The sequence below is a fragment of the Protopterus annectens genome, chromosome 1.part2, assembly GCF_019279795.1.
Source record: "Protopterus annectens isolate FY-2018-M chromosome 1.part2, PAN1.0, whole genome shotgun sequence".
In the NCBI taxonomy this organism is placed as follows: Eukaryota; Metazoa; Chordata; order Ceratodontiformes; family Protopteridae; genus Protopterus; species Protopterus annectens.
The window spans coordinates 557,937,654-557,958,918 of NC_056727.1; the positions used below are offsets into that span (position 1 = coordinate 557,937,654).

A 21,265-nucleotide genomic window follows, 5' to 3' on the forward strand; every position below is an offset into this window, starting at 1 on the left:
ATTGGCTGTAGTTGAGAGTGTTTGCGTGTGAGTGAGTGGTGCGAATGAACTACCGTGGCAGGGCAAGCCACCTGGCAGTGTAAATCTTGGCTTAAGATGATTGTCTTTGACATCCCCAACCCCATGTGCAAAATGGGAAAAGGGATTGAGGATGGATGGATGGAATGACTGACTGTACCACCTAATATGCTTGGTTCTATATATTTAGCAAAGTACTGCTTGTTCCCGTTGTTATTTATATCATTACATTTCAGTCCTGGCTTCTCTCTATCTCAGCTAGATTACTTTCTTCAGTTGTCTGCTTCTAAACAGATAACATTCAAACTTGCAGTATTCTACTTTTACCCCTTTGGCGCAGATAATGTTTGAAAATAACTATCAGGATCAGTTGTTAAATTACAGATCATTAAATAATATATACTACTTCTTAGCTGAATTATTTAGCTTGGGATGCCCTGCACTGTTTTCTCTATTTTTATCCATGCTAATAGCTGCTGTAAAATTGAGCCATTCTTGGTGTGATTATTATTATTGTTATGGTGGTATTATTATTACTATTATTACTATTATTATTATTATTATTATTATTATTCAGCTGGTTTCTGTTATAGCCAGACATTGAAGATTATGTTTAACTAAATTTACTTCAGTTAACAAATGTTAAATAAATAAAGCAATCAAGCAAACTACTTAGACTTCATATGCATTGGTTGTGGCTTGTAGTAAAAGTGCTGATGAGCAGTGAGAAAGCAAAATGTCTTCCTGCTAGATGCCACTTATCACATGAAAATAATAGTTGCAATTCCATGTTCTTGAATGCATGTCTTCTGTGCACTGCATGACAGGCAGCACCACATGACATAGGCAGCACAGGTGCATCTTCTGTACATAGCATGACACAGGGAGTACAGGGTGCCTCTTCTGTACATAGCATAACACAGGGAGTACAGAGGCCCATAGCATAACACAGGGAGTACAGGGTATCTCTTCTGTACATGGAATGATACAGGGAGCACAGGGTGCCTCTTCTGTACATAGCATGATACTGGCAGTACAGGGTGCCTCTTCTTTACATAGCATGACATAGAGAGAACAGGGTGCCTCTTCTGTACATAGCATGACACAGGGAGTACAGGGGCCCATAGCATGACACAGGGAGTACAGGGTACCTCTTCTGTACATAGAATGACACAGGGAGTACAGGTTGTCTCTTTTGTCCATAGCATTATACAAGCAATACAGGGTGCCTCTGTGCATAGCATGACACGGGGGGTACTGGCTGCTTCTTCTGTACATAGCATGACACAGGTAGTATGGGGTGCCTCTTCTGTACATAGCATGATATGGGCAGTACAGGGTGCCTCTGTGCATAGCATGACACAGGAAGTACAGGGTACCTCTTCTGTACATAGCATGACACAGGGAGTATAGGGTGCCTCCTCTGCATGGCATGACACAAGTAATACAGGGTGCCTCTGTGCATAGCATGACACAGGGGGTACTGGCTACTTCTTCTGTACATAGCATGACACAGGTAGTATGGGGTGCCTCTTCTGTACATAGCATGATATGGGAAGTACAGGGTGCCTCTGTGCATAGCATGACACAGGAAGTACAGGGTACCTCTTCTGTACATAGCATGACACAGGGAGTATAGGGTGCCTCCTCTGCATGGCATGACACAAGTAATACAGGGTGCCTCTGTGCATAGCATCACACAGTTAGTAAAGAGTGTGTGGCTTTTTGTAATTCTCTGGGGCTGAATGTATGAAAGTAGTTCCTTTCATTATAAAAAATTTCCAGAAAGAAAGTACATGGAGTAAAAGTACAATACTCACCAATTACATTCCTTTTATGTTTTGTGTTAAATTGTATCATACAATAAGTTGTTGTTGTTAAGTGTTGTTGACTTGATATTGAGTGATGCTGACTATATGAATAATTGTCTTGAACTGTTTTCTACTTTCAGTCAAATAGCTGATCACTGATAAGAAGGCTTCCATCACTGTAGTTACTGTTTCAATATATTTCTTTGTCAGTCTTCCTGTCTTACGTTGATCTTCAGCCTTGCCATATTTGCTTTTTTTTCTAATGATCTTTCTCTTTGCATGATGGGTCTGAAATATGAAATTGGAAGTGTTATCACTTGTGCTTCTGGGGAGCGGGGACTTCTTCACTGTCCACTTTTCATATCCATAATACAATACTGGAAATGGTGTAGTGTGAAAAAGTCAAATATTTGTATGGAAAGTTGCATGTCTGTACTTGAAGGGTAGCTCATTCATAGCTATTCTGCTAAGATCAATTTATCAGCAGACTTCTTGACTGCTTTTTATTTCATTATTGACTGATAATTGATCCAAGCAGGCTGAAAATGTCTACTATTTCTTCTCCATCAACAGAAAAATTGGCCAATTTTACCAGAATTCAGTGTCTTTGTCTTTTTCATGTAAAGGTGCATACTCATTTTGTGACTAAACTGTTTAATCTTCATAGGTAAATGTTTCAAACCACTTTCATTTTCAGCTAGGCATCTGTTAGCTAGTAGGTGCAAACACTTTGAGAACAATTAGATTTCAAGCTTTAAAGGCTACAATACATGATGGCTATTAAAATCCTACATTTGGTTGCATTATCACAAAGGAAACCAGTTTTTCAAAGTCTAACAAACACAAGAAAGTAATGTTGGAGTGACCTTTGAAGATATATGATAGTGGGAAGTTAACCAGTATGAACTATTTCATATTGCATTGCAGAAGCTGGTAAAGCCATTTAATAATTAATAGGTCTGATCATCAATAGCCATGGCATTTTACTGCTTTGAGTTCTCATGAACTTTGAATGATCCATATAGCAAAGCAGACCATTGTAAGGTAACTTGATGGTAATGTACACGCATTTATTCATTAAATGGGTGAGTGGATTTATCCTGTAGGCCATTTTCAGCCACAACACAGATTACATGAGGCCTGGTTCTTACATTTGTAAGGGTAAGAGCTGCATTTAGTAGGAATACAATCATATGTACAGATATAAAAAACAGCACAGTGGTGGATAAGAAGTATATGGTAAGGAACATATGCTTTAGAACTGATAAGCAAATGGCAAGAATGATTCTTGGAACATACACCGAACTTATACAAATGTATAAATGACACACCATGCACTTTGTATCACTTTTTTGACATAAAAAAGATGCTTGACAGTTTTGTTTAAGCACTTTTTAGCACTGCTGAGCAGTAGTCTTTAGCTTTTACTACAGCCAGTACAGAACAACATCTAAATCATTTTCACAGCTTTAAAAGTTGAAATATACACCACTGCTACACACAAAATAAATAAGTAAATACAAATAATTAAAAAAATAAATAAAAAAGTACAGTAGAGTGAAGTGTCTAACAATTTTAAAGCCATCTAATGATCTGAGGGGCACAACACTTCTGGACATGTCTGTGAGACAGTGATAAGTGTTTTACAGCTTTCAAAGCTGTTAAACACTTGGTGCTCTTGCATTTTTTTCCTGTAACTTGTAGTTCATCAGGTCATCAAAAACAATGTACTACAAATAATTATAATTGGGTCATTCTGAACAGAACTTGGTTGTCGTAAGTTCTTGACATGAATGTCAGCATTCCCTTTCTAGAGCTTGTCTTTGTTCTGCTGTCAGGCTGAATTTTTTGTCATCCATATCTCCAACACATAAAACGTTGGTTATGATGAATGACCCAGTCATAATCCCTTGTACATTTTATATATGTACAAGATATGTCATATTTTATGCTTATGTTGGAAGGGAAGTATATCAAGTCATGTAAATGTACGTTTAGTGCATGTACTATAAAATACATTGCATTTTAAATTATTCTTCAAGTGTGACACTATAAAATAAAAGGAACTTGGGTATTTCATTTTGAATATACAGCTGGTCATAGTACATTTAACACTAAATGGATTAAGACTGCTACATCAAAGAACTAAAGAAAACAAATTGTATCTAGGATATCCATTGAAGTCTGAGCAATTTTTATATTTAAAATGATTTATATTCCTTGACATTATTTCATTAAATTTAATTCTGTTAAATCTGTAATATTCAGGATTATATGATTCAGTTTTTAGAAAATCAGCTGAAAATAATACCAGTTGCAGTCACCAAGTACTGAACTTTGTGATTTGTTTAGGACTGTGTTTAGTGCCCACCAACTGGAAGAACTAGAAAAAGCATTTAATGAAGCGCATTACCCAGATGTCTATGCAAGAGAAATGTTAGCAATGAAAACAGAGCTTCCAGAAGACAGAATACAGGTAACACTCATGCTCTTTACTCAGTATGTGCATCTCTGGTGGAGAAGGAGACAAATTAAAATGCTGACCCATCCATTTGTATTGTTGCACATCAAGGCATAACTGTTCTAAAAGATTTACCTGCTATTTGGATGAAGGGTTTAAACTTCTATATTAGTAAGGATTGTGAATGGGTGGCAGAAATATAACAGAATTACAGTTGAACTGCCAAATGTCCCACATCAGAAATGTTTAATCACTGTGGTGTGTTTTGTGCACCTACTACAGTACTAATCTGCATTATAATTGCAATAGTTATCTTTCAAACAGTTTGGCAACAACACTAATTTCTGAGCTGCTGCCTTGTTGAATTAATGTACTGCTTCATACCTGAGAAGGAATGCTTCTGCTATAACTTATGCAGGTCACTGACTGTGGCAGTCTACTATGCCAAAATGAGTACAAAAGTTATCTGTGAAGTGTCTTTCTGGCCACCATTCCAGTTAAATGCTATGTAAGCACAGTAAAATAACACAGAATTCTTTGTGTTGCTCTTGATTGTACTTTTTCCCCCATTATTTTCACTCTCGCTATATGGAGATAGTTAATATAGAGGCCACAGTACTGTGGACTGAAAAAAAGGTATTTAGTACCTCCTTCAAAGTTAGGCATCTTCCCTTATATACTTTAACAGTATCCTCCTCTCTTGGAAATGCAGGGGTGGCATCTAGAGCAGTAGCACTGTATTGTGGCATATACTTATCATCCCGAACTAAAGAATGCAGCCATAAAACCAGTAGCAGTTTGTCAAATGTCAGTTCTGCCTTTATATTTGTTGTCTTTTTGAATAGGTGTGGTTTCAGAATCGGAGGGCAAAGTGGAGAAAGCGTGAGAAGTGCTGGGGCAGAAGCAGTGTCATGGCAGAATATGGCCTGTATGGGGCCATGGTTAGACATTCTATCCCTTTACCTGAATCAATTCTAAACTCTGCCAAATCTGGACTTATGGGATCCTGTGCTCCATGGCTTCTTGGTAAGAAACATTTACTGCTTTCACTATTAGTTGCTATTTTTACATATGTCATTAGTGTAGGTATCTGGTGCTGTAAGTGTGCTGTACCTGTATGGGAAAAAGGCAAGTAGTTTACCTCCACCTTTTTCTTCCTGAAGGTATGCATAAGAAATCAGTAGAAGGACAGAAAACAACAGCAGACAATTGTGACAGAACAGCAGAAAATAGCAGTTTAGCACCTGATGATTGCAAGCACAAACTGGAAAGCTCCCAGCAGTTCCATGTATGCAAAATCAACTTAGGAGAAGAGTCAGAAGACAGAGCAATTGACCTCTCCAGCTCTTCAAAGCAGGAAAACAGATACATTTCCTGTCAGTCTGGTATTGGGACTGATGGAACAGAAATAAGGCAATGAATGTTAACTTCCATGTGAAATGTATATCAAGCTTCAGACTTTTTCAATTTGGCACACTGGGACCCAATTTCTCATGCTGGGAGCTACCACAGGAAAATATATTTTGCAGCAAAGAAATTCACTGAAGTTGCATCCATTTTAAACAGAATTTTCCTTCCATGTGACGGCTTCATATGACTAGTTTGTAGTGAATGCAGACTAGATTTCATTACATAGACTATTTACATTAATTACTTAAGAAGATTCATATTGTTATTTTGCATTACTATAGCGGTAGTAAAGATATCAAACTATATATATATATATATATATATATATATATATATATATATATATATATATATAAAGCATTTCCAGGGAACAAATTTCAATGTGTAGGATGTTGAGAAAGTTTTTAATAATTGTAATATGGTTGTATAAAATATAGCAAATCTAATATTCTTATGTCAGCAGAATATTTATATTTATAAAGTTCTATAAACCTTAATTAAACAATGTTTTTCAACATTTGCAAATTTTTCAACATACATTGTAAACATTAGAAGAACTGTGTCAAAATATAAAGCCAATAATTTTACACACTTCTGTAACAAACTTAAGCAATACTACATATAATTTTCCATGGTATAAGCTTTGCAAAAAAGTCAGTTGACATTGCTCAGGGTTTTTCAGCAACTGACAATTATGCACTGGAACCTTTAAAAATCCCATACCCTCTAAGGAGTGCCCTAATTGGAGAATCATACTTCCTCCCTCAGCCTGACAGGGATTAACCGATGTTAAGTTGTCTATCTCGCCTTCATTCTTGCTGTTTGGGTTCGGAGCCGATCCTCGGCTCCGACTCGGCCATCTTCAAAAGCTGGAGAGCTGCTTACTGGCTCGAGGCCCCCCTATATCCCATGATGCCTGGCACTAGATACCCAGATCTCGTTTGCCGCTTCTGCTACGAGGTTGCATTTACTGGCTCAGGTCGTATTTTTTTCACTTTATTGATATATATTTAGAACTTTTTGTATATTATTAGTTAGAATACTTAGTGTTCATACATAGTCGTAGTATTTGTTGGTATTTGTTAGTGTTTAATCCCCCCTTGAAAACTCGTTTTCTTCTTAGAGAGTTTTCCCCTCCCTCCCCCACTCCCGTTCTCCTTTTTAAGGTAAGCCGTTTTAGTTAGAGGCTTATCCTTGTTTCCTTTTTTAAGGTGGTAAAATTTTTTCATTAGAAATTGTGGTAGTTGGTAGGTCCGTTTAGCCTTTCTTCTATTATTAGAGTGTGTGTGTGCTGTTAGGGTGTGGTAACTTGTGTGGACTGTGTATGTTTTTTTTCTAGTTACCTACTTCCCTTTGTACTCTTTCTTTGTATTTTGATTTTTCCTTTACAGGAATGTCTAAAGACACGAAAGTGTCTGGATTCAAGAAGTGTGACTCATGCTGTCAGAAAATGTCACTGATAGATGGTCACACTTCTTGTGTCTATTGCTTGGGCACCCTACACCTGTAGGACTCTTGTTCGGTGTGTCACGCCTTTAGTCCAAAAGTCCTGCAGGAGCGTATGAATAAGCTTATTCTTAGGGGTTTGCTTAAACCTGAAGGATCACCGGCCAAGGCTCAGTCAGTGAAACCTTCCAAGCCATCGAAGCCGCTGGCTCCAAGTTCGAAGCCGTCATCAGGTGTGGCGTCTGCTTCAACTTCGATTCCGGCTGGAACTGAAGTACCTATCTCCCAGTCGGCCCTGACTCTTCTGTCGGAACCATCAGGGAGTCGAAAATGCTCCAGATCACCATCCTTAGAGTTGATACACTCGGCTCCAGGGTCGCCCTTGTTGCAATCGGAGTGAAGTCACCAATCCCACTCTTCTTGGTCATCTAGACTATCTGACCATGATTTGGAGAGAGTGGTGAGCAGGCTTTTAAAATCGCAGGCCCTGGCTAAAATGCTATCCAGCCCCCATCATCAGGGTTCGGCTCTACCTGTCTCTGCAGTAGTTCCTCCTTTGACTCATCCCTTGAGCTCAGAGCCGGAGCATGCTGAGGCTGGGATCGTGGGACCATCGGCACCGATACCTACCCTTTCAGTTCCGTCGTCGGTTCTGATCTCTTCCATGGTGCCGTCCTTGGAGAGATCTGGGCGCCGAGACTCCCTCGTCGTTCTCCCTCTCGGAGCTTTGGCGCAGGTGAGTTTGGCTCCTACATCGGCTTCGGAGCCGTCTCTCTCGGTGCCGGGAAGGATTCCGGTCTCTTCGGAGCCGGAGCCTTCTCTGATATCGGGAAGAGGCGCCTTCGAGGTCATGAGGCGTGTGCTGGCATCTGAGTCAGCCTCACGGTCAGCCTCATCGGCTCCTTCCCCCATGGTGCCTGCTCCTGCCTCTGCCCCTCCTCCAGACCCCAAGCGTGGGGAACAAACGCTCCAGGGCACCCCATTGGATGTATCTTCCTCTTCTGAGGCCTCCTCGTTCATTCAGAGGAGCCCCCTCGAAAGAGGAAATGCAAGAGGAAGCATCTTGACTCCCCTGAGTCTGTCACTTCAGATACCGACTTGGAGGAGTCGGAAGGGTCCCCGAGATCCCCCTATGAGGACATCTCCTTCTCAGACATCCTTGAGATTCTTAGGCAGAGGGGGAACTGGACTACCCTTAACCCTTCCGAGGATGAGTCGGTATTCCTGGACGCGTTTGGTTCCCGACCCTCCACCTCCTGGGTGTCTCCGCCTTTCGATCCACTGATGTCTGTGGTGGCTCGAAAGGCGTGGTCAGCTCCAGACACAATGGAACCAACTCCCCGCAGGCCCACAAAATGTATTACTGCCCCACAAGACGAGCAATTTCTGACCAAGGGTGTTCCCGTTGATGCCATGGTGGTAGCAGTGGCCACAAAAAAGGAGTTGGCTGAAACTTCTTCGTCTGTCCATCCCCCTAATAAGGAATCTAGGACGATGGACAGATATGGGAAGCGGATGTTTTCCTCAGCGACCTTCTCCATGAGGTCGCTGAACTACTTGTGCCACTTTACCCACCTTCAAAGGGATCTCCTCAAAGAGCTAGGAGATACCCTTCAAGATCCATCAGCTGCGGGGGCCCAGGCTAAGGTTGGCTCCCAGCTGGCGACTCTTAATTCGGTAGTAAACTCCTCCATGCAGCTCATCTCTTATGCAGTCTATGGTGCGAGTAGAGCTGCAGGCACAGGCGTGGCCTTGAGGAGGCATGCTTGGATGCGGTTATGTAACTTTGCAGAACCCTTCAGGGCGTCTTTCACCAACACCCCCTTTGATGGTTCTGCTCTTTTTGGACCACAGGTGAAGGATACCCTTACCAGGTGTGAGCAGGAAGGCAAGACTCTCTCTGCTGTCGGAGTCAGTTTTTCCACTCCTTCAAGACCGTATCCCAAGGGTCAGAAGAGTGGGAAGATGTTGTTCTGGAAACCCCAGGGAGCCGTGCCTGACACACGTGGAGAGTTCCCCTCCAGGGGCAGAGGAGGGAACAACAATAGATGCCGCCCTTGGGGCAGAGGGGGTCCGCAAAATCAGGGCCAAAGAGAATCTTTCTCTGACAAGCCCTTCCAGCATCCCTGAGGTGCTGCCCGGCTGTCCACCTTCGGAGGCAGTCGGGGGAAGATTATCGCTGTACCCAAAAGCCTGGCAAAGTATAACACAAGACAAATGGGTACTGTCTATCATATCCGAAGGCTACAAAATCCCCTTCCTTTGCACTCCCTACATTGCCAACAAATCTCTTCCAAATGTTCCACCCAATCTAAGGGATCAAGCAGTTCAAAAAATTTCAAAACTGCTAAGAAAAAGAGCCATCCAGTCAGTCCCAGCAGACCAGCAAGGATGCGGAATTTACTCAAGGTTCTTTTTGGTACCAAAAAAGACAGGGGACTGGAGACCCATTCTGGATCTCAGCAGACTAAACAGGTCTGTTCAAAGAACGAAGTTCCGGATGGTCACGCTACAGTCCATTTTACCCTTTCTGGGTCAGGACAATTGGATGTGCTCCATAGATCTTCAGGACGCGTACTACCATATCAAAATGGACAGATGCTCCAGAAGATTCCTCCGCTTCCGGCTGGGTGCCAGTCATTATCAGTTCAGAGCTCTGCCTTTTGGTCTCACCACAGCCCCCAGGGTGTTCACCAAATGTTTGGCAGTAGTTACCGCTCACCTGAGATGGCAAGGATTCCAGGTGTTTCCATATTTAGACGACTGGCTCCTTACTGCAACCACCAGGCATCACCTGCTGCAAGCCAGAGACTACACCATCCAAACTTGCTCCAAACTAGGCATCACAATAAATTTCGAAAAGTCTGCATTGTCGCCTTGTCAATCTATCACCTTTATAGGCGCAAACTTAAATACAAAGGACATGTCAGCGAGACTTCCAGTAGACAGAGTGTTAGACATCCGACAACATGTGCAGGTCTTATTAGGATGCAAAAAAATTCAGGCCAGATTCGTCCTAAGAACATTGGGTCTCATGGCAGTGGCTATCATACTAGACCTCCTTGTACGTTTTCACATGAGGATTCTTCAGTGGATGCTGTTCACACAATGGTCCTTCCAGCAACTCCCAATGTCTCACATGATAATGATCACACAGTCATGCAAAAACCAACTTGTTTGGTGGATGGTTTCCCCATCATTACACCAGGGCAGACCATTTGTTCTTCCTCCTCCGGTAGCTACGGTGACCACGGATGTCTCCCTGATCGGGTGGGGGGGGGTCATTTTCAGGGCAGAACAGTCCAAGGCACCTGGCAGCCTCACGAGTACCATCTGCATATAAACGTCTTGGAGATGAGGGCCGTGCTTTTAGCATTGCAAGCTCTTCAGAACTCTCTTCCTACCGGGACTATTGCAATTCAAACAGACAATATGTCAGTAGTATGGTACATCAACAAGCAGGGCGGAACCAAGTCCTACCCCTTATGCCAAGAAGCACTCAGACTTTGGCAGTGGATGATCTCTTCCCAACGGTTTCTGATAGCAGTGCACATCCCTGTGAAGTCCAACGTTATAGCAGACAGGCTGAGCAGAGCAATTCTCATGCCTCACGAGTGGTCTCTCAATCAGACTGTGGCGGGCAAAATCTTCCGCAAATAGGGTCAGCCTTGCTGCAACCTTTTTGCCACCCCCTTCAACAGCAAGTGCGATAATTTCTTCTCTCTCCTCCCTCTTCCCGGACACTTCCCCAGAGTTGTTCTAGTTCACGATTGGCCTCAGGAACTTCTTTATGCATTCCCTCCATTTCCCCTGATTCCCAAATTAATTCAGAAAGCTACCACATTGGGATGCAAGATGATCCTCATTGCCCCTTACTGGCCTCGACAAATTTGGTTCCCGTTCCTGCATCATCACCTTCTGGAGCAGCCCTGGACCCTGGACACACTTCCAGACCTCCTGATCCATCAATCGGGTGGGCTGCACCAATCTCTTCAATCTCTCCAGCTCACTGCTTGGTTGCTCCACTTCCGACCTTAGCCAGGCTTCCGAACATCTCCCACTCGGTGCGTGAAATCATCTTATCCTCACATAAGTCTACCACTAGAAAAACTTATGCTAGAAAGTGGAAACGTTTTTTCCTTATGGGCAGAGACCAGGAATATAGATCCCTTTTCAGCCCCTGTGCACCATATTTTAGAATTTCTAGCGGAACTTTTTTGAGCTGGATCCTCTTCTGCCACGGTTAGAGTTCAGCTAGCTGCAATTTCAAACTTTCATACGGGCCTATCTGATACAAGCATCATGTCCCATAAGCTTTGTAAAGCCTTTCTTAAAGGGACCACTCTACTCAGGCCCCCAGTAAGAGATCCCCCGCCTCCGTGGGATCTGAATTTGATTTCAGCTTCCCTGATACTGCTCCCCCCTTTGAACCTGCAGCTTCTTGTTCTTTGAAGTTTCTTTCTTGGAAAACCCTTCTTCTGGTTGCAATTACGTTGGCTAGAAGAGTTTCTGAACTTCAGGCTCTTTGTGTTCGTCCTCCTTACCTAGTTTTTCACAATGATAGAGTTTCTCTTAGGACTAACCCTTCCTTTCCTCCAAAGGTTGCTTCTGATAATAATTTAAATCAGTCCATTGACCTACCTGTGTTTTTTCCAAATTATTCCAACAAAGCGGAATACAAATTACATCAGTTGGACGTTCATAGACAATTACGCTTTTACTTGCATAGAACCAAGCAAATCAGAAAATCAGACCAGTTGTTCCTGTTCTATGCTGAGGGTAAACAAGGTATACCGGTGTTGAATGTAACCTTATCTAGGTGGTTGACATCTATTATTACATTTATATATCAGTTAAGGAATGAAGAGCTTCCTGCTAAACCAAAAGGTCACTCCACTAGAGCTCTAGCTACTTCAGTGGTCTTTCAGGCAAGATTGCCAATGGAAACTATTTGTGCAGCAGCTACATGGGCCAATCCTCATACCTTCATTTCACATTATAAGCTGGATGTGGCCTCCAGGAGCAGAGCTGATTTTGGTTTCACTGTTCTGAAGAGTCTGTTCCGATGAGCCACCCAGGATTGAGGTGCTAGGGATGCTGTCCCAACCAGCAAGAATGAAGGCGAGATAGACAACTTAACATTAAGAAGTTATGTACCTACCATAACGTTCCATGTTAGTTGTCTTCTTCTCGCCTTCTTTCTTGCGTCCCACCCTCCATCCCCCTATCCTAGTAGACCGAGAAGAGTTCCTTAAGTTTTTTTATCACTGGCTGAGTCTTCTCTGGCTATTACTTCTCACTATCAGTCTCTCCAGTAGGTTCATGCACCCTACTACAGTTTACTGTATTATTATTATTATTATAATTGTTATTATTATGTCTGTAGTTAGGTTTACCAAACGAGATCTGGGTATCTAGCGCCAGGCATCATGGGATATAGGGGGGCCTCGAGCCAGTAAGCAGCTCTCGAGCTTTTGAAGATGGCCGAGTCGGAGATAATTAACCCAACCAGCAAGTAAGAAGGCGAGAAGAAGACAACTAACATGGAACGTTATGGTTGGTACATAACTTCTTATTCTATTGGACAGTGAACCACATTGTTACCATAAGTAATTCATAACATAGGATCCACTTACAAAACATACTGCTATGATCATCTTCTATGTTGGAAAAACGGATGCCTGTATATTTTATTTTCTTGAGTGAATGCTAAAAGCAAGGAGGTACTGTAGTAATACATAAAGATACCTAACGAAAGGTATGCATTGTCCTGGATGCTCAATAAAATTAAAAAAAATTGACTTCTGAAACGTTAACACGAACAAGCCTACATTAGTGTCATTTGCTTCAGACAGCAAAACAGCAAGTGGTTTAAAAAAAGAGAGCGTGAAAACATGCAATGCCCTGTTTAACCTAGGGCTTGTAATTTAAAGGTTGGGTTACCTTGTATTTATTTTTCTGATTGCATAAATCCTACAATCCTACTTGCCCCAAACTTTTTTTTTTTTTTTTTTTACAGGAGCAACACATGATGAAAACAACTATAAAAATGTAAAGAATTACAAAAAAAATTACAGTTATGCGCAATCTTAACATGTTCAATGACTTAGAACAAAAAATAATTTGTCATAAATATTTATGTATTGTATGTAACTTTGCTATTCATGATATGTGATTTGCTTCTAAATACTGTCCAGATTTAAGCACATTGTGCATTTTGAATAAGAGCTGGCTGTTGAAAATGTAAGACTCTGCTTATTTTAAGTAGAACTAAACTTTTGTTTTTTTTGCATTTCAGTTTTAAGCATTTAGTCAAACACTGAAGCAGGTGGCCTACATTTATAATTTGTTTTCTGGTTGAAGAATGCTTCAGCAAGTATTTTTAAACCAACTAAAGACACCATAAATATGTCACAAAGTCTTCTGATGTGCACGTTTCCAACAACCTAACACAGACTCAGGCTACTAAAGACACCATAAATATGTCACAAAGTCTTATGATGTGCACGTTTCCAACAACCTAACACAGACCCAGGCTAATTTAGTATATGGCAAAATGATAAGATATAATTCCAAGATCTATCCCAGTAGTACTAATTCATCCCTATGGTCTAAAAAAACAGATATGTTTACAGAACACATCGGGTTATCAGTTTTCAAGTAACTCTGCATGCATTCTTATAGCAAAAATAATTAATTTGGATTCATTCATGCATAATACATTATTATTAAAAACACAATTTCCCTGTCCCTTGTTCAGAAAAAAATAATGCATAGTGTTGTGCCTCTTGTAATACCAGCAGGAGTACAACACCTGTTTACCAGTCTTGTGCATACCCTTTCCTGAATCCTCACACTGCTGTTTTTTGAAGAAGTTACTCACCTTTCCTATAAAGAAATCTGTTTAGCTCACTGACTTGTTCTTTCCCCATACTTCATATTGATGTCTTAAAATCTGCATAGGTTCTGTCTGAGACTCTACATTTTGGGTGCATGTCTTGCAGTAAACAAATGATTTGTATAGTACTATATGTCTGCAACAACTGCATACAGGCAAAACCATAGTGCTGTATTCATGTTTTAGATATAAATAATTGTTCGTTATTTTCTGATTACCCCCTTTTATCCATTTCAGGGCTGAGAGGGGAGCTAAGGCCCACCCTGGCAGTCAGTGGATGAAAACAGAGGAATGAATCCCAGGCAGAATGCTTACCACAATATGCTCACACAAACTTCCTCCTACATGTCACATGCACCCAAGGGTAATTTAGATAACTGCCAGTTCCTCTATAGCATGCCATTGGGATGTGGGAAGAAACCAGAGCACTTGGTGAAAGCCTATATAGTCACAGAGAACACATGCAGATTCCACACAAAAGACACCCATCCCAACCAATAACTTGATTTGAGAACCAAGCACTGTCAGACAGCAATAGTAACCACCCTAATGTGTCAGTGTGCAGGAAATTTGGATAATGACAAAATCTCCTGGCAAAACTATGCTGCTGCAATTGTTTTGGACATAGGTATTCTGTGTAGAAAATTGTTTGCATATTGGTAAAGTCTTATGCTTAACTGTACACCAAGATGAGTCAGAAAAGTGGGAAACAAATTGGCTTCACTAGTTCTACAGAGCCACAGTAAATACAAGTGAGTCACCTGTTAATGGCATTGATGTTACTGAGTGGAGAAACCATTCTAAATCAGGGAGTGCATCTACATACTAATAATGAAATTCTAATGACATGGCTGCACATATTTTTTGATGGTAGCCTGTACAGTTCTAGACCCCCTTGGCTACTACAGAAAGCCTACAATTAAAGGTATACAGTCCTCCTATTAGCTATAGTATTATCAATCCAAGCTGCCTTGTCAGTCAGTAATAATGTAGATTTGCATGGAATCTGCAAAAATCATATTACTGTTAATATGCAATAGTTTTGTATGACATTCTTGTTGAAATTTTCAAACAATATGCACAACATGCAATTTTATAACAGATAGCCATATTCTGGTTGATTTTGAATTTCTGATAACTCTAGTCATAACTAAAAAATTATTTTATACATAAACTATACTTAGAAGTATTATCTTTTTTCTGTACTTTTGGTATTTATATCTGAAAGCACTTTAGTTATTTGGATATGTTGAATATTTTTCTTTATGTTTACATTTTTTGCAGTTCTAATGAAATAATTATAATTTATTCAGACATGGCTTTCTGTATTTATGCTTTGTAATATATCATAAACATCAATCTGTTGGTATGCATCTGTTTGTGTTCTGTTAGTTTTGTCAATATAAAACAAAACATTTTAACTCATTGACATGCAAATTGAAACTTTGTTTACATGTTCATGGTGTGCTCTGAATGCATGTTAATAAAATCTTTCTGATGCAAAATTAGAACAAATAACATAGGCAAGAAAGCAATGCAAGATGCTGTCATATTATTTATTGGTGGAAGAAGAACACTTGAATGAAGATCTACATTAGAATGTTCTTATGCAAGGCATCATTTTTGAAAAGCAATGTTCTGTCTCAAAGACATCATCAAGTTTATGCTTTTGTTAAATCATCTGCATTTTTGTGGTTGAAGCTGGCAGGGAGTGTTACTATACAGTAACCATATGAAATGTTGGGACCCGCTTAGAATGAGTCCTGAAACACAGAGACTGAATGGCTGAAAGAATGTTCATACATGCAGTATACTAAGTCTGAGCTGCCATTTCTCAGAATATTCCCATATATATATATATATATATATATATATATATATATATATATGTATATATATGTATATATAGGTTCATAGGTTGGTACTAGGCTATCAGCCCTAGGGCCTATACAAGCCTAGCCATAAAAATTCCCTGGCTATTTCTTCCCACACTATTTACTTCCCTGGACCCCTGTCTAGCAGGGCGACTGACGTGATCCCCGGGGTGAATTTCCTTTCTCCCATCCAATCGTCATACACACACACATACACACGGGTTGCCATCAGTACATCGTATGGCCACAACATCAAAATCCACTGCATCAACACGTCAGAACATTGACACCCGGAGAGCCAACGATCACCATACGGTAAGGAACACCCCAGTTTTCACTACATCACCCAAACTCACTTTTTTCTATATTCAGTGTCATTCCCATTTCCTTTAAACATTCATTCAGACAAATCAAAACTTCCTTCATCCATATTTTGTGCTTAATAGCTATACTTTGTAATGCAAAACTACTGGAATCAACACTTCCTTTTGCAACACATATCTAACATTTTTCATTTTATAAGCTACTTCACTGACTATTGCATTAATTACCAGTGCAAACAATATTCCATTCATGGGGATCCTTGTCTTATACTACAATTCATACAAATTGCTTTACTTGACCACCCATTCACTAACACTCTCACTCTCACTCTGTTATTTTGATATGCTGACATACACATTCTACTAACTTTATTATGTATTCAATACTTTTCCATAATATCCCACAAAACATCATGCCCTACTGTATCAAATGGCTTGCTGATATCACATACCATAAATTTCCCATCCTCCCTTTTGCTTATAATATAATCAACAATTTGTCATCCCTTTCCCCTTTTATACCATATAAACTTTCTTCCATAATATCCTTCATCTTTCATAACATTACATTCTCCTCTGTATCATTGTCATAAAAATGTATATCCTCTGTTATTTAATATGATGGGTCTCCATTTTTTTATTTTATTTTATTTTTCTTATCTTTCTTTCATATTATTTTTAATATCCCACTGTATAACCCTTCCTTCAACCATTTTCAGTATATTTACAAAATACTCACTTTCATTCATTAATATCTTATATATTCTATACCTTATACCATCCAGGGCTGATACTCAATCAACATTTACTTTCCTAAGTATTTCACCCAATTCACTAATAGTAATTTATTTTCAAATTCTTCCTTTACTCATTTTTCATTTACTCTTATACGTGTTTTCCACATGCTGTACTGCAATAGTCATAATTTGTTTTGTGTTCTCTTTATCCCTCCTTTTACATTTTAATTTCTCTCATTATATTATTATCCTCCTTTACTATTTCGCCCAAATATGCAGATATCCCCTGCATCCTCCCTTGTAAATAATATCTCTGCCTAAACTGCAATGCCTTAAGTTTTTTCAGTTTCTTTTATATATATTTCTTTTTCCATATTATAATATTATATGGTATTATTCTCCTAATTCTCTAATACATTTCTTTACTTTCCCATACCCCACTTTCTCTTCTTTTTTTTTTTTTTTTACATCATCCTGCCTTTGGGGGGGAAACATTTTTTTTACTTCTTTTTAAATTCAATCTACCATTCAAAATATTTTTTTATAGAAGCCATTTTAGTCAAATGATCTTTCTTTAAATGTAACAATTCCCACTCTTCAGTTTTCATCTCATAATTTCTCGTTTATTCTTTTTATTCAGTTTCCCATTTTAATAGACTCTATTTCTTCCATCACCTCCATTCATATTGCTAAATTGTCTAAAAACTGTCACAACTGTATCAACTTCTGCTACCCTAAAGTCTTCCAATAATACAAAATAATCAGTTTCACATCCAAGTGCCCCCTTCTATAAGTCCATTGACTTTTGTTTCACACAGCTAATTTACCACATTTTATCAGTTCCTGTAGTTTTTAACATCTTTCCCTTTCGTTTTACATTTTCCCATTAAATCACAATTAAAGTCCCCTGCAATTATAATTTTCATGTTAACCACCACATTGTCTAATATTTAATAAAACAGATTCTCTCTTTCCTTGCTCATTATATATATGTATGTAATGCTATACTTCTGTAGATATATATGTTCTTTCCACCTCACATCCACTACAGTTAATCTTCATATCCTTACCAATGTTACATATAGTATTTTCACTGTTTTGTTACACAACATTGCCACTTCAAAACAATATTTGCTTCCTAAGTTCAATATTATATTTCCACCCCACATTTTCTCTGGTTGTAGTCTTTCTTCACTTTTCATGAACCTTACATCCTTTAACATAATAACACCCTCATCACATTTAGCATCCCTATCATTCTTGCAGTGTTAATAATACTGTTCATATTTACTGAAAGTACTCTATTTTTTTGCTTTTTCTTCTTTTTAAGTTTAGGGGAAACATTTTTAAATTTTTCATTTTCTTATTTTTACTTTTTCCCAATTAAAGATTTTTTCATGGGTTTATGTACAAATAATCATTGATTCTCAGAATCAATGTATTTACTGGTTAGAACTTCAAAAAATGTTAGTATCAGTCCCTTCTCCTGACCTCTCTTCCTGCATGCCTTCTCTCTCTCTCCTGATTTTCCCCTCCATATTTTTTCATCTTATACAGCTTCTTCTATGCCTAGTTTATCCTCTCCCCCAGCCTGTCATCCTCATGTATGTTTTCTTCCCTTTCCCCTTCTTTTTCATTATTTACAATTTGCTCTTGACTATCCAGCCAAAGGTGTCCATTTTTGTACATAACCTGCATTCAAGCACACACCTTCTTGCAATATGTCCTTTCTCCTTATACTGGTTACATTCTACTTTGCCACAATCATTAATTAAATGAGAAAAGTATCCACAAAAGTAACATGATTTAGATTGGCCAGCATATTTTAATGACCCTCTATGACCAGCCACAAAACTAACACTTAGAAAGTACTTTGCAGTGTTGTTTTCAGATTTTAAAACAATTTCCAACCCTTACCCTCCATTCCATACGTTTGTCTCATCTCTTACTTTCACAATTTTATCAACAGTTTCACACAGTCCATGCATGCTTTTTTCAACATCATCTTCTGCCAGTTTATCAGTTCTAAACTGCAAAGTAACTTTTTTTAAACATTTTAGTTACTACTAGAAAACAAATAATTGTTCCACGGATAAATGTCCTTCTTTTTGTTACACAGTTCCAGAACTTTTTATTATCAGTCCATCAGTTTCAAATGTTAAGTCACAAAAAGTCTCTGTTGCAGTATGTATATGAGGCCTAATTTCTTGAGCTTTAAAACCCAGGACAGTTACTAAATCATCTCATACATAATACCCATTTATTACAGGGACATTTTTGTTCTTATACTCACAGTTGGTTTTCTCTTCTTTTTAAAAACAATTTTACTTATAGTTTATGCTATCGATTCTTGCCTCCTGTCACTGCTGCATATGTTTTAGTTACTCATTTAACGTCTGTCACAAAACCAGACCCCTTCTCAATTTGTTGCTGCTTTCATCTTCTACTTTCTGTCACTGCTGAATAATTTTTTTTTACTGCTGCTCACTACACCTGTTTCCTCTGCCTTTCACCCCATGAAACAGCAGAACTGTCACCTGGATCATCCTGCTTAAATATTTTTAACAGAACATCATCTACAAACCCTTCTGAAGCCAGTTCTGTTATCTGCACCACTTCTACAGACTCACTTACATCTTTTTCCAAGGAGACAGCTAAGTACTGTTTATTTGTAACATCCACCACTCAGGAATCTTTGTTTACATTCAGAAGTTCCATCAAACAAAATTTTCTCCAAAAACACACCACTTGAACTAAACAAAAAATAACTAGAAACCACAAAGCCAAATGAACCAGGCCAGATAAAAAAAATATGTAATAATCTTTAATAACACTGTGGCGCCTTGGCTACAATAGCCTTCAAGGTTTAAAACCATCAAAGCACATTCACATTTTATAGCTCAAATCCACTTAAAATTAGTCAATTATACAATTAAACAATCAATCAAATGAAAACTTTCCAATTACATTCAACATTCAGACCTATAAGGGATAAAGTATTCAATTTTAAAATAAACAAAGATGCGTTATAAAACAACATGTTTTGAGAAGCAAATCTGTTATATACTTAGAATACACTTTTTCTAAAACAGTAGCTTCTAAAGCAGAAGGATCAGAAGTGTGAAAACTATTAAAATATTGTGCAATATAACTATCCAATTTATCATATTTAATATACCTAACATGTTCTTCCAGTCTTAATTTAAACTTTCTCTTGCTCTCATCTCTGACCTGGCTCATTTGGCTTTGTGGTTTCTAGAAAATTTTCTTCAAATTCTCACTTTCCACTATCAAATCCTTCACAGCTTTTCTCTCTTCCTCCTCCATGCTACTGATTCCTGTAGTCCTCTTCCTTGCTGCTGTAGGATCTCTTCTGCAACATCTGGCAGCTCCAGAGAGTAGGGATCCTTCATTAAATACCATATCAACAATATTTACATATTATACATTATTTACAATTATTTAGATCCTTTTACATTAATATTCCATCATTTGTGTAACTTTATGCATTCATTTTATTCTCTTTATTTCCATTCATTGTCTGTCCCCACCCTTTTTTACACAACCAAAATCTTATTTTTTTCAATATCTCTGCCAATATCAGTTTCCCATTAAATTCTATCTCATTCAATCTTTCATTCCATATAGTCCATGTTATATAAAACATCTTTCTATTTTCTTAACAAAGCTGCCTCTTTTGTTACTATAATAACCATATACCGACATATCCATACGTATATCCTCCACTTGCTTAATACCTTCCAGAACATTATTTTCACATATTTTTCCATAATTTCTTCACCCTTTTACATCTTAAAATATGATCTGCTGTTTCAACTTCACCATAATAATTACATATTCTTTCTTTTATTTTTACATGGCATATTTACTTTCAGTGGCACTTTCTTTATTGATATTCTCCATATAAAATATCTACAGTCTGCATATTTCTTACACCACTCTAATCTCATTTCTATGGCTTTTATTTTTTCCACACTCCAACTTTTCCCATGGATAAACACAATAATACTTTTTCATTATGTTTGAATACAATTCTTTCCTATCATGTTCTATGTCACTTATCTTCTTTTAGATTTACTTATCATATACCATATTTTTTATATATTTTTTCTTTTATTATAATACTTAATAATGACTTGTTTTTCTCTTTTAACCATGTCAACACTTTATGTAGATTCAATGCAGGTGCATAAAGAACTGGATTTACCAAATCCAGCCCTCCTTCTTTTTCTTTAACATACAATATGCCTCTTTTCAATTGATTTA

The 21,265-nt window shown here is 38.6% G+C and overlaps 1 protein-coding gene across 1 annotated transcript in view; it reads left to right on the forward strand.

The window, feature by feature from the left end:
* The window catches only part of VSX1 (visual system homeobox 1), a 74,114-nt gene extending 68,404 nt beyond the window's left edge, over positions 1–5,710 (forward strand). The window contains exons 3-5 of the mRNA XM_044060173.1: positions 4,182–4,305; positions 5,136–5,316; positions 5,454–5,710. Coding sequence (XP_043916108.1) covers positions 4,182–4,305; positions 5,136–5,316; positions 5,454–5,710 — 562 coding nt within the window. The remainder of the gene's footprint in view (positions 1–4,181; positions 4,306–5,135; positions 5,317–5,453) is intronic.
* The last annotated feature ends 15,555 nt before the right edge of the window (positions 5,711–21,265 follow it).